General features: G+C 41.8%; 1 protein-coding gene across 3 annotated transcripts in view; it reads left to right on the top strand.

The window, feature by feature from the left end:
- The first annotated feature begins 10,012 nt into the window (after positions 1-10,012).
- MARCHF1 (membrane associated ring-CH-type finger 1) overlaps positions 10,013-15,038 on the top strand; it is a 113,619-nt gene continuing 108,593 nt past the window's right edge. The window contains exon 1 of one of the 3 annotated variants that reach the window (XM_081926085.1): positions 10,013-10,850. In XM_081926085.1, the coding sequence (XP_081782211.1) occupies positions 10,752-10,850 (99 nt within the window). In that variant the 5' untranslated portion in view covers positions 10,013-10,751. The remainder of the gene's footprint in view (positions 10,851-15,038) is intronic. The other 2 variants (XM_081926081.1, XM_081926082.1) reach the window with 2 other exon arrangements.

The raw sequence follows: 15,038 nt of genomic DNA, 5'->3' as shown, positions 1-15,038 counted from the left end.
ATTCAGAGCAAGAGGTATCAAAATCCTTTTTCCACATCACCACCATAATGAAACTCCTTTGCTTGAAGTCTAAAATATTGTTGTGTTTGTCTTCATGACTTTTTGACAAGGATTTCCAAGACAGCAAAATAGTGAATATCTTACTCCACCAAAATGCTACTTACTTCTTTGTGGTCATAGTTGAGTTGTGGTACAAAGCAAAGTTGCATCTTCCTATGTGAAATTTGGACATTGATAACAAAATTCATGTTTGCATTGAAGTTTAGCACAAAAGTTTTAACATTGTGATTTGGCTAGAGCTGTATATGAATCAAGAAAACTAACAGATAATGGGTTTTCTAAATCTTGCTCATCAACAAGGGTGGTTGTCTTGTTGCCATTGATCTCATTCTCTTCTATATCGTTCCTAATCCTCCTCACACAGGTGTGTTGTTTTATATAAAAAATAACAGCCCAGAGACATTTTTCTCTGCAAGACTTCAATTTTAGACAATTATTGGGAGATAGGAGAAAGTATATATCTTTTCTTTCATTCATATTTTTATATATGTGACAGTTTGGAAAATGGCACTAGAGTGAGAAATAATACCAAAAGCAAATTTTAACACTGTAAACTGAGAACTGCAAGAAATTCAGTGACAAGGCAACAACATCAACAAAATAAAAGGAAGAGCACAGTTAGCTTTATTGATATACACTTAAGACATTGGGGCTTCTGAGGAAAACACATAATAAAATTATAGTTTCCAAAATGAATTATCATAGGAAAATGACTTGTGGAGTTCGGTGAATTAGATGGTCTGCTTTATAAAGTTCAATAGTCATAATACAGGCAAAGGAAGGCCATTGAAAATAAGTTTTCAGGTGCAATTGTGCTGAAAAGGCTTGTACTGTAGGTTGTGTAATTATAACCCTTTGTATGTGCTAGACCCTTTAAGTTAAGACAAGAATACTGGCCTGAATGTGTTCCCTGAAATTTTCTTTGTTGGAGGACTTCACTTCCTGTTTCTGTTTCCTTTGAACTTGTTGCTGTAGAGAGTTCAGGTCTAAATTAGAAGAATTATTTAAAGAGCTTGAACTCCGAGCAGCTCAGCTCAGTTAAGCCACATATTTGGAGCTACAAAAAGAACAAATTGATGGCACATATAGTAATCAGTCCCACCGCTGTAGAATCCCATCTCTGGAAAAACGCCGTTGTTCCATTTCCCTGGCCCACTTCCCAGAGAAAGCTTCTCTTTTGCTATGGGTATGGCCAACATATAGGGAGATTGTGACACATAGGGGCAGGGAGCAAGCTGTGTGTCTCCATGCTGTATGTCTCCACACAGTGGCCCTTTGTAATTTAGCTGTACCCTATGGAATGTGGGGGACACACAGAGAGAGCAACACCCAGGTCAGCTATTCTGCTGCCAAGAGAGTTGACTCCTAGCACCACAAGGCAACTAGTGTTCGTAGACAGATGTTTGGATGTTTGCACTGGATCCTATGAGGTGCTTGTGCTCAGCTGTGTGCGTTATCTAGCATTCATCCATTTTTAGGCAACTGAATAAGTTTTATTAATTCATTGAACACCCTCATTTATGAATGCATTCAAAAGGACTAAGCTGTAGTTAAAAAGCTTACAGCATCAACCACATGGTCTTTGCCAGTCTAGTCTTGGTAGATCAGGAATAGCCAAAGTGTTGCCCTCCGGGTGTTCTGTACTATGACTCCCAGCACCCCCAGCCAGTTTGGCCAATGGTCAGGGTTGGTGGGAGTTGTAGTCTATACTGGCTACCTTTATGTTACATAGTTTATATTTTAGCTCCATAATTTATTCCCACCCACCCTTTTATTAATTTTGTATTGTAGTTTATGTTGCCCCCATTATCCTTCATTGCATAAAAGGTATTATCTGAAAGACTATTTTCCATCTTAAAATGACTTGCATTTTAAAAGACAATTTGCAAAGTAAAATATGTAGACATATAACATGGGTTAAGCAGTATCAAATTCAAAGAAAAAAGTTTTAACTCAAGTGTTCGCTATGTCATATAGGGGACGTGGGTGGTGCTGTGGTCTAAACCACAACCTCTTGGGCTTGCTGATCGGAAGGTCGGGGTGAGCTCCTGTTGCTCTGTCCCAGCTTCTGCCAACCTAGCAGTTCAAAAGCATACCAGTGCAAGTAGCAAAATAGGTACCGCTGTGGCAGGAAAGTAAGTGGCGTTTCCATGCGCTCTGGCTTCCATCATGTGTTTCATTGTGCCAGAAGTGGTTTCGTCATGTTGGCCACAGAACCCAGAAAGCTGTGTGTGGACAAAAGCCGGCTCCCTCGGCCTGAAGCAAGATGAGTGGCGCAATCCCATAGTTGCCTATGAAAGGACTTAACCAGGGGCGCCGACTTATAAAAAATATTGGGGGGGCGGGGGCCCATACCGACTTATAAAAAATATTGGGGGGGGCCAAGACCTCCAAACCGCTGCTGCTGGGGGAATGAAAGGGGCGAGCCCCGGGCTGCCCCGACCTTAAGTGAACCTGTGAGGGCCCGCCCTTTGCGGCAGCCAATTGGCTGCCGCCGTGGGCGGTGAATATTAATGAGCTAGGGGGAATCCCCGCTTCTCGCGGGGCTGACGCCAGCCCCGAAAGATTGTTGATGGGTCGAGAGCCCGCAACCCCACCCCCTCTCTAGATCAGGAGTGGCTTTGTTTTAACTCATTACTGAATGTATTTTAAAAGGTAACTATCGTCAAACAAGGAAAATAAAAAATACCAACATAATTTTGTGATTTTACAAAGCATAATATAACTAATAATTTTCTTAAATTATTGGGGGGGCGGAGCCCCCCAAACGAATTTTTGAGGGGGCTCGGGCCTCCTCTGGCCCCATGGAGTCGGCGCCTATGGACTTAACCATCCAGAGAACCTTTACCTATTTATCTTTACATGTCATACGTAGAACAAACTTTATTTAATTCATCCCACTTCATCAGCCTTTCCTTATTTATTTAAAAGACTTGATGAAGGTAGAAATGGAGTAGATTAAACATTACTTCCACAAAGTTAATAAACAACTACAGTTTTCATTGACATCTTGTCTAGGGACGCTTATTGTATTACTTGACATACATAATAGCTGAATATTTACCAGTACAGATCCTTATGCTAAGGCAACGGCTTCAGGGGAAGAACGTACACTTCCTCAGAGGTTTTATTATTCCCAAAGCTCAGGTGAAAGTTTCATGCAAAAGACAGAGCCTGGGATCAATGATGTGTAAAAGCATGGGTGTATAAATAAATAATTTTCTACATCATATATAAAACAACACTAAGTTCAGCCCTGCATTCAAGGTCAGAATGAGGTCTGTACAACCCCTGAAATTCTGTTCTAAAACCTTAACTTGCTGTACAGTGCAATAATAGAATCACAGAATCGTAGAGTTGGAAGGGTTCGCAAGGGTCATCTAGTCCAACAACCTGAAATGCAGGGATATCAGCTAAAGAATTCATGACAGATGGCCATCCAACCTCTGCTTAAAAACTTCCAAGGAAGGAGATTTTACCACCTGTCGTGGGAGTCTATTCCACTGTCGAACAGCTCTTACTGTCAGAAAGCTTTTCCTGATGTTGGGTCAAAATCTCATTTCTTATACCCTGAAGCCATTGGTTTGAGTCCTGCCTTCTGGAACAGGAGAAAACAAGCATGCTCCATCTTCCATGTGACAGCCCTTTAGATTTTTGAAGATGGCTATTATATCTCCTCTCAGTCTTCTCTTTTCCTCTTATTAATTCACACAGTGAATAGTCTGGAAACAATGTTACATATTGCAGCAGCAGCAACAACAACAACCATTCAAACTCAAAAAAACAAAACAAAACCCTGGACCGTTTGCACTATGTGGTTTGGTCCACACATATAGATAATAATAATGGGTGAATAAAAATAACATAATTTAGCCCCTGTTGCAAATGGGGCCTTGGCGGACTCATGATAATGTAAATGGGGAGCACAATATAGCTGAAAGTCCTATGGAACTTCAACTAAAAACTTTGCTCTCTTGGCTACGATATTTTTCAAACTTTCTTTTGCTTAAAGAAAGAAAGCCTTATGTACTGCAGCAAGTGCCACAAAGCGTTTGATGTCTTCTTTGTTCTGAGCAAAGAATCAACCTTTTAAAATGTATTTTGTGGCTGTGTATATGTGTAACAAAGCAATATATTTGTATTGGTTTGGGGTAAATGAGCCGCCAGAGGGCCTTAAAGATGCAAAAGTCTTCTTACCTTTGCTATTCTTAAATATTTATGCAGCTGACTGAGTCCAATGGTTAGTAGGGATTTGATTTAGTTTATTCATGTGAAGGGCTATGGAAATAATAAATAAATGCTTGAATGGTTTTATTTTCATTGCCACTGATATCCTTATTGGCTTTTGATTAAACATGATTTCTGCGGGCATGTGCATTACATGTAAAAGATGCCATGTTCAATCTCTGGCATCTCTAAGCAAGACTGGAAAATATGGTAACTCTGTCTCAGCTGCTGCCAATCAGTGTGAACAATATTGAGCTAGATAGCCCAACAGCCTGATTCTGTATAAAGCAGTTTCCTATATAGCTCTGCACTGAGAAAGAATGTGGCAATTAAAATGCAGTAGTAGCTTTACACTGTGAATTTGCAATTAAAATACAGTTCTCTGGCCACTGTAAAATCTGACAGATGTTGTCACATCATTGCTGGAACTGTATGTGTTCCCTTGAGGTTTGAATTTGGTGCTCCACGATAAAAGCTAATTTTACATATGTCAAAAATAGCCTATGAGGGGCGGGGGAATCATGCAAACTCAGTATTTTCAGTTACAGATAGGTAGCCGTGTTGGTCTGCCATAGTCAAAACAAAATAAAAGAATTCCTTCCAGTAGCACCTTAAAGACCAACTAAGTTAGTTCTTGGTATGAGCTTTCGTGTGCATGCACACTTGGTATCTGAAGAAGTGTGCATGCACACGAAAGCTCATACCAAGAACTAACTTAGTTGGTCTTTAAGGTGCTACTGGAAGGAATTCTTTTATTTTGTTTTCAGTATTTACATTGTATCATCCCATGTAGCAAGGAGAGTTGTCAGAAGTGAGTTGACTTAAATAGTAATCTGTTGAGGTTTTTTGTTTTGTTTCTAAGAATATTTGCAAATTATATCTCAGCATTAAATCTACATAGTGCTTTCAGCATTGGAAATATTATTCAGAGATACAACTGAGCTGCACGTTCGTATGCTATTTTCAAGGAGCTGTTTTTTAAATGTGATATTGCTAGCTTTATTGCTATCTACTAAAGTCAACAGAATGCCATTTTTCTCTCTCGCTCAGCTCACGCTGAAATATGTCTTCTGTGTCTGAATGCATAATCTGTCCTTCAAGTATTTTTGTCTTTTTTCATCTGTGGACAGAAATAGTTCTCTGACGAATAATCAAAGTATAATGAATACTGCCCACAATAGGTGAGTCAGTGAATGTTGTTTTCCTACCTTTCAGGGTTTTACAGCCACATGCTTCACTTTAGCAATAGGAATTCTAACACTTTGGTTGCCTAATTTTTCTGCCAACCCTTAATACTTGACTATTTAAGCTTTTTCCTTCACGTTGGCCTTGCTTTTACATTCCCTCCCTTTCTTTGTTGCTTTTATTGGTCACGGAAGCAGAGCTGAACTAAAGAAGAGCAAATTGCCTGGCATTTGGAAACACTCAGTTTTCTGATTGTTCTAATGTCACCACTGAGAGCCAGAAAACATTACACGGAGCACCAGTCTTGGCATGGTTACTCAGAAGTAAACTCCCACTGAGTTCAATAGGACCTCATCCTTTCACTTTCTTCTGTGTGCTCCTGACTGGTTATTAAGATTGCTCTCTTGCATGTCTCAGTGATCCCTGAAATACATAGTTGTTTATTTATTTGATTCTGTGTATGAATCAATTCTCATTAAAAAAATATCCATGTGATTCTGCAGTGGAAATATCAACATTTACATATATAAAAACAAATACATCTATTTGATACAGGGCAGAAGGCCCTTTTAGCAGCTGTGCCTGTCATAGGCCAGTGTTGTGGTGACATTAGAGGCTTGAAACTAGGACCAGGGAGAGCAGGGTTCTAATCTCCACTCAGCCTACTGAGTGACCTTGGACTAGTCATTGTCTCTTAGTGTGACCTACCTTGCAAGGATTACTGAGAAGATAAAACGTACACTACCTTGAGCTCCTTGGAGGAATGTTGGGATGTGACTGTAGTAATAATAGTGACTCACAACAGAAACCCACCTTGCTACTTCATTAATGTCCTTTTATAACATTGTAAAAGCCTTCTTTTGTGTAACTAGTGTCTTATCTGTTTTAGCCACCTCTTTTGGAGGGAAAGTGGGTTAAAATGTTTTAAAACTACTGTCTATTTTGGAAAGTTGTTTGTTTGGTCTGCATTGAGCTCATAACCCAATTTTGCATGATGATTCCTGGCTACAATTGGGTGCCATTTTGTGTCAAGATGGCAGACCAAACCTTTCAAAACTGCATGGATTTTAACCACTGATTTCAAAACTGTAATTGTATGCAGGATACCTACATTCCCTCCACAGAGCAACAATTATCAGAGTGGGTTTAACAACCAGTCCCTCTTCCCAGGAAAACCTAGGCTGTAACTCTGTGGGGAGGGAAATGAAGGTCTGTGGTCAACTCTCAACATCCTTAATGAACCACAGTTCTCAGGATTCTTTGGGTGATGCCATAGCTGTATAAAGTGATATGGTTTTGTTTTAAATGTATAGAATAGATGAGGGCCCAGTTTTTCTTTATTGGGTTTAAAAAAGCAAAAACAAAACCTCATTGCCAAAAAAGAGAATAATAATTCATTGATGATAATTATATAGCGAACAGGTAAATATGTCCTAGTATTTATATTGTATTTACCACAGTGAATTCTGCACTGGGGAAGTTGCTGTGAAATCTTATATGTGTCTGTTAGAGGTAAGCCCCACTGAGTTCAATGAGACTATTTACCCCCATAGGATTACAGCCTTAAGGATTTCAGTCTAGAGACCAAATTTTGTGCTTTTACTGAATTATGTGTCCATCATCATTTGGAAGAGCAAATGTTCATAATTGAATGTGAAAGGTGGTGTTAACTTTTTTGCTAAATGTTTTGATCATATTGCTTTTTAAATCTGGCAGGCAGCCAGCCAAGCAGACAATTTAAACACCTACTGCTTATGTGGTATGCCATTCTAACTCTGTTTTGTCATTTGCACACCTTCCCCATTAAATCCCAGATCAAGCAGGAAAATGGTACTGAGACTTTTCCCTTTCCTTTCCTTTTAATACTTCAGTGATCAATATAACTGGTGGTATGTTAAAACTTGTTGGTAGAAATACATTGCAAGGCATTGTTTTCACAAGACATGTTTATAATACAGTGGTACCTCGGGTTAAGTACTTAATTTGTTCCGGAGGTCCGTTCTTAACCTGAAACTGTTCTTAACCTGAAGCACCACTTTAGCTAATGGGGCCTCCTGCTGCCGCCGCGCCGTTCTCATCCTGAAGCAAAGTTCTTAACCCAAGGTACTATTTCTGGGTTAGCGGAGTCTGTAACCTGAAGCGTCTGTAACCTGAAGCGTATGTAACCCGAGGTACCACTGTAATAATAATAATTTCTTATACCCCGCCCATCTGGCCAGGCCTCCCCAGCCACTTTGTATGGCTTCCAACAGAACACAAAAAACACAATAAAACATCAAACATTAAAAACTTCCCAAACAGGGCTACCTTCAGATGTCTTCTAAAAGTCAGATAGTTGTTTATTTCATTGACATCTGGTTGGAGATGTATTAGTTTTTAATATACTATTAGTTCCTTTGGAATTATAGCTTTACTATCTCAAAAGGTCCCACGGCCTACAGTCTCTTACAACTTTATTTTAATCACACATCCTTTGCTCACCCCCAATGAATCTTCACTTTGACACCCTGGGAGAATGCATAGGAACTATGAATGGGGGTTGTTGGAAACACACACTCAAAGGTTATACATTCATAGAATTATAGAGTTGAAAGGGACCACAAAGGTCATGCAGACCAATATTCATTTTATTTACAGTCTCATCCTAGGGATCAAAACAAAAAAAATCCTTCCAGTAGCACCTTAAAGACCAACTAAGTTAGTTATTGGTATGAGCTTTCGTGTGCATGCACACTTCTTCAGATACGGTCTTTAAGGTGCTACTGGAAGGAATTTTTTTGTTTTGACTATGGCAGACCAACACGGCTACCTATCTGTAACTGGATCCTAGGGATCTTTAGTCATAAGCACAGCCCATTAAATTTAATGGAACTTATTCCCAAATAAGTGTGTGTAGGGTCACTGCATTAGATAATAGCATAGGATACTGAATTCCACTAACCTAAATAGGCTGCTGACCTAGTCTGGGAAAGGAAGCAAGTTAGGCTTACTGTTTGTCTCACCTTATAAGCTCCTTCCCCCTCTTCCCCATTGAGAAATACATAGATGGATTAAATTGATTAGTGCTTAATCCTGTTGAGATCTCTGACTGATACACAGGGCTATTTATAGCCATTGGTATGTTTTCCAGTGCGATGGCAATGTATTTACTTTTAAATTTGATTATGGGTATAACATTGTACGTGATAACACCCAAAATTCTAGTCAGTTACATCAAGAGGTTTTGCAGACATGTGAACACATTGCTTGGAACAAACAACACAGGTGAAATGTCACTGGCATTTAGAGGGTTTCATAACCAAGCAGTTTGTTGTGGGCGTGCTCTGGGTGGGTTCTCTGTCCTGAGGTCTCAAGCTGAGAACATTTACAATGCATAGCAAAAGTTTTAAGTTGGATAATTTTTTTTTAAAGAAAGTATTTTTTATTTTATCAAAATAGGTGGGTTTTGTAAACATAACTCCTAATCAACATACTTCATCATCTCTATGCACTAGGAATCAGGGTTTAATTTCTAAAGCTAGGGCTACAGAAGTTCAAATCTGCCTGGAAAAAGGCCCAGCCTGGATTTCCAGTGGTTCTGGGATAATCAGAAATTACTAGGAAGTATACAATTTCTGTCTGTGCATCCTGGATTAACCCAGTCTCTGGTGCAAGGACAGTTGTCTCCCCCAGGAGACTATTTTGCCTAATTCCTTTGTTCCAGTTCTGTGGAACAGGGGAACTGGGATGAAGTTCGGAAAAACCCTTGAGCTCCATGGTGCTGAAGAGAGCCAAAATACTGTTTTCATGGGGCAGACAGATACCGGTAACTTGAGGCCTGCCTGTTCAAAATTCACATCCAGTGATGACCTTACCTCTATTTTAGAGAGGTGTGAGTGATTGTTACTCAGCAGCAGTGTAATCTCTAAAAACCCCAAAAGTCCTAGTGTAAAAGCTTACTTATTTAATCTCAACCGGCTGTGATGATTCAGTGGTAAGGCAAATGCACTTTACACATGCCCTTGGCAGGGTGCCAACACTTGAATAAAATATTGGGAAGGGGACAGGTAAGTCCTGCATAATCAATCACAAGATGCAGTGCCCATTAATGACAAAGTGCAGTGCCGGTGGCCCCTTCAAATATTTTGAGGTCCTTGGAGTTAGCTCCTAAAGCGCCAGGTGAGCATTTCGCAAGTTCCAATCCTGGGCTAGGTCTAAACAGGTTGTCCCGAGGCTCCAGTCTGGCTGATCTCCAACCCTTGCCGTGGCACTCTGGACATCCTCAGAGGCAAATGCCACGGAGCTGAAGCGTGATCATTAAATCCAAAGCTAAACCTTGTTGAATTCTGGCTGAGAGAGGAAGGGCAGGCTGTGCGCCCTAGTGTGCAGGAGCTGCAAGGAGCGGGTTCACGTTTCTCCTGGGCACCTTGGGGGCAGACCCAATTCCAGCCGCTTCATTGTGGGTGCCACTCCCCCCCCCCCACTTTTTAATAGCATTACGTTTCAACCGCAGCTGCTCCCCCCCCCCCCAGGTCCCAGGCAGCTCCTTTGAAACCTAAACAGATTACGCGAGGCGCATGAAGGACACGGCGAGCTCGCCGCGCTTCCCGAGGAGGGGATTTGGCTCCAAAATAGGACGCTAAGCCGCCTTGCAGCCTCGCGCTCGGTTTTTCTGTTATTATTACTTCAAGCGGCGGCGCGAAGGGGTCGGGCTCCGGCTAGGCGCTCCCTCAGGAAGAGGAAAGCAGAAAAGAAGCCGTCGACGACGACAACGGCGCAGCAAATATGGAAGGAGCAGCCAAAGGAAGCGCTTTTTAACCGGGGCCCAGCTTCCCCTCGGTTTCCATGACAGTTATTAGGGCAGCGGAGAAATTGAATTGTCTCCCACAATGCTCTGGAGAAAGGAAGCGGGCGGGGGAAGAGGAGGCGGCGGCGGCTGCGCCACTGGCGAAGCGGCGGAGTTCTCCTGACCCGCAGTAACTCGCCTCACGGAGAATTCCCCCAAACTCCCTGGATTATCATGACGCCTCTTTTTTGGCCGCTCTCTTTCTGCTTAGGTTAACCGGGGTGGATGTGGTTTATATAAATATATTTCATTTTTTCTTCTTCTTGTTATTGTTTGAGGGAAGACCGCGTGGGTTTGCCCCCCCCACCCCGCCCTCCCCAAGCTGCGCGCGCTCGAAGCAGCTCCATGTCTGGCCACGCAAGGATATGAACAATTCTTATACAGGTGGGCTCTTCGGAGAGAGCGGAGCTCGGAGGCGTCCAATCAGGCTCCGGCAACCTGCAGCCCTGTCAAAATGCCTCTCCAGCGGATCTCCGTAGTCCCCGCGCGGGAGACGGCCAGCAATGGGAGAAGTTCGATGGGCAGAAACAAAGAGAAGAACAAGGAAGTCGAGGTAAGAAGAGAGCAGGGGCGCTCGGCCGGGGCAAATCGCGCTTGCCACGGCCCCAAAGGGTGGGAGGAGGGTGGTAGGAGATCCACATGCCCCACCCCCCACCCATCCCGCTGATAGAGGCAGGGGGCGTGAGGTTGGGAGGGCAGCTGCTGCACACATGGTTGCGGCGCGCGGAGATGCAAGTCTTCGCTGACGCCTGAAATGCAGGATTCTCAAATGCATCCCTGGGTGATGGGAGGGGTTGGCGCATGTATAAGGGACGGCGCTGAGAAGAGGATGCAAATGTTTCGCGTGAGACTCCCCTAAGGAGAGAGAGAGAGTGTGTGTCTCTGGGTGCAGGGGAGAGATATGGTCCAGTGACTTAGGCAGACAATGGGCATTGTTCCTTCTGTACTTTTCAGGTGGCTGTGCTGAAAGGCAACGAAGCTTCTTGTTCCAGAGGAGGCGGGTGGTGGTGGTGGTGGTAGTAGAGACTGTTGCAAAAAGAATGACATAAAGCAAACCCTTTCTTAAATGGAAAAAGGCAATAAAGTAGCAATATCAGTAGTCCACTGAATGTGCATGTGTGACGTGCATGCATATTTAAGAATTCTCTGTTTTCATGTGAAACCCATCTGTTTCCCCCCTCCTATTTCCATTGTTCTCTGTCTTACATGGAAGAAACTCTTGTTGTTGAATAATAAATTATGGGCTCCTAAATGCTTATATGTATATAGTTAACAGCCCACAAGCATTAATTCAGACGTACAGAAGTATTTTGTGGCACAGATTCCAGTTTACACAAGGTAAATATATGCAGGTGACTTTGTAGTTAAATTATTTGATGGTGTGTGGAAAACTAACTGCTGTGACTCCTGAAGCCACTTGGCTCTTTTTTAAAACGTTGCCTAGTAAACATGCATAATTAACCTTTAACACACACATTTTCAGTTGTGAATAACTGTGGCAGGAAGAGAACAAATGGGAATATTTGAATGTTTGACTGGGGAAAAATTGACTGCATTTCCATGTTGCATTTTACTGTAACTCTCTTTTAATGGTTTATATGACCCCCTTTTTGGTTTCAGATATCAACAGCTTATGCCTTCACAATTTGTCTAGTTGTGTAAAATAGCAGTAGATTTATTAACACTTGGCTGAGAGCCTCCTTTAGCCTTTGCAGTTGACTTGTAACTAATGCAGTGATTATGGCTCCCTTATTCCCAGCTACAGCCTCTTCTGATGTTATTCTTCCAAAGCAATTAAATATTGTTTCCCCTAAAATGGACTGAAATGAACAATCAAACATGATGCTGAAAACTGTGAAGTATCAGATTAAGAGTTTTATTGTTGAGGGACCAACTTTAAAGTGAAAGTGGTTCAGAGAGGGAAAAAAAGCTTGGAAAAGGGGGAAAGTATAAAGTTGGCAGAATGATGAGTTAACAGCATAATTCTCAGTTACGTAAGTGTTTTAGGGTGAGGCAACAGAGTTGTTGTCATGGGAATGTAGGAAGCTGCTTTATACTGAGTCAGACCATTGGTCCACACTGGCTGACAGTGGCTCACCAGGGTTTCAAACAGGGATGTGTCCTAGCCCTACCTGAAGATGCTGGGGATTGAAGCTGGTACCTTTTCCATGCAAAGTGGATGCTCCACAACTGAGCTCTTGTCTCTTCCAGAACCCATTATGCAAACACAGACAAATTGATAGATTTCTTTAATGGATTCTTTCCTCATTTTGAGGAGGGTTTTTTTTTTTAATGAGGTGCTTAGTTGTGTGTAATTTGAGTTTAGTTTAATTTGAGCTTGAGCTGCTTGTTAAAAGCATTGCGTTTCAGAACCTCATGGTGGGCTACGGAAGCAGTATTCAAGAAGGTTCAGAAACCATCGGAAAAACAAAGGTTTTGATGAAAAAAAATGAGAAAAGATAAGATTGTCCTCTCTTGTGCAGAATCTTTCCACTTTCATTCACATCACTCCTCTTTCAAAGAAAACAAAACTTCCTACACAAAACTGTTCATACACAGTCGTGAGCGTCTAGTAGATCCATGAATGCTTTATTCAGATCCTTGGAAATCATGGTCCAATCCTGAACAGTGTGTTCTATGTATGAGTAGCCTAGATTCACAGTGTACCTGAAATGACTTGTTTGAGGGTAAATTGGGGGAGGATATGCAGTTTTGAGCAGCATTCAGTGTACTTTAATGTGTCTGAAAAGACCCTCTTGTTTTTACTGCTCCATGGTCTTTAAGCAGTGCCGTGGTTACTGGGGGAGAGGGGGCGCTAGCCAGGCTTTTTGTGCAGGTGCAGCCTCCAGAGGGTTGCCATTGAGGCTCCCAGCCTCTGTGTGTGTGCACACATGCAAATGTGCATGGGGGCTGCCTAACCGGGTCTTTGACCCAGGTGAAATAAAGCCTAATTTTGCCCTTGCTTTAAGTTAAGTGAGCATCAACTTCGGTTGCAAAACTGGAACTCTTTCAGCTCTACATGCTTTCCAGACTTGGGGTCATCTTAGCAGATCTGATCAGTAAAATAGCCTCCTGGTCTTATAGCTGTTTCTTCTATAGAACTGTAAGACTGGAGGACACTTTCTTGGAATTACTGTTTTGATCTTCTCCAACCCTTCTTCTAAATCCCTTGCCAGACTAATCTTGGGGGCACATTCTTCTTTCTCCATATCCTCCATTCTCTTCACTTTGACCACATCAAAAGATCCCCAACTTTACCACTTGAGGAAATGATCCCATAGTCAGTAGTTCCCTTCTTCAGCATTTCTATTGTTAAAAGTGATAATAATGAAAGGAATTGCTGTTTTCTGTTCTGAGAAATGAGAGCTGAATATTATGTTTCTGAAATAGTGGATGAAGTTGAGACATCAGCCCATTAACTTAACGAATTTACAAATTTGGTTTATGAATTTCTTTCAGGGAATCTTTTTCCATATAAACTTGTTTGCTATGGAACCCCACCACATTAAAGGTGATTTGGGACATGTTCAGTCTAGGGCTTACATGCAGTTCCCCCAGGGCACTGGAAGGTCTGCTGAATCTCACTGTTGCCCCATGGGAACTGAGAATGAAGTCTACCACATGTAGACAGAGCATGGGGAGCAAGCTGTCTTTCCAGGGAAGCTTGTCTTCTGCTACTGTTTGATTTATTAGGGAACATCTGATAAGCCGTCATGGGACTCTTGAACACTGTTTGAAAACCTCCCTGAACTAGCTCCTCCACTAAGCAGCTATGATTAAAAACATTTAGGCTACTAAGGTGCAGAATAGAATAGCACAATCCTTGACGTATTTATTTGGAAGTAAGTCTTGCTGTGTTCAGTTGTGGTTACTTCCAGGAAAGCATTCATAGAATTGCCACTTTAGACTATAATTCTAAATGCAAGGCTTGAAAGTGAATGTGCTCAGGTTCACAGCCTGAGATTGGTTCACATTGACGAAGTCTCTACTGCAGTTGTGTACTTTGGTGCATGATGATATGAAAAAAGACTGTTGTGAGACCCACTATTTGCATGGGGAGATGCATGGTCATAGCCGTTGTTATAGCTGCACCTTTTCCAATATCAGCAAGGACTGACTGGCTCCTTGTGTTTATAGTATAGTCCATGCTTGCCTTTCTCCATGCAGCTGTGTCTCAATTGTACAGGGGAATTTGGCAGTGTGACCATGCCTGATTCCATTGTGTGTCTACCATCTGCTGTACAGAATAATAGGTAGATGTAGCTTTTCCTGCTGCATGCTAGTGAGGGCAGTAAAGGTAGGCAGCAGAATGTTAATGTTTTGCTATAAAGTTCAGGTCTATGAGAGCTTGCGCAGTCTAGTGGCTAAGATATTTAGTTACAAATTGGGAAATCTCTGGTATGAATCTTATCTCTGCCATGAACTCACTGTGTGTTCATAGGCAAGCCATTTTCTCTTCCCCTCTCAGCTTTCATTCCTGATATTGCAGATGACAACACTGATCTATTAGTTATTTTTATCAGGGTTGCAGTGATATAATGTGAAGCACATTACATGTTTTAAAAGGCTATATGTATGTTAGTAATTATTATGTTGTGCTACATGTTTTATTTCTGTGTGTTTGTCTCCCAAGTTTTATGCTTGTTCAACAAGGTGCACATATGTGAGGGATAGACAATTTGGTTGGTACTGATGATGCTTTCTTGTTTATAGCTGGATTCTGTACGTCAGGGAATTTCTC

This window comes from Podarcis melisellensis, assembly GCF_964234715.1.
Source record: "Podarcis melisellensis genome assembly, chromosome: 9".
NCBI classification, from domain to species: Eukaryota; Metazoa; Chordata; class Lepidosauria; order Squamata; family Lacertidae; genus Podarcis; species Podarcis melisellensis.
This window is presented reverse-complemented; position numbering and strand designations above follow the sequence as displayed.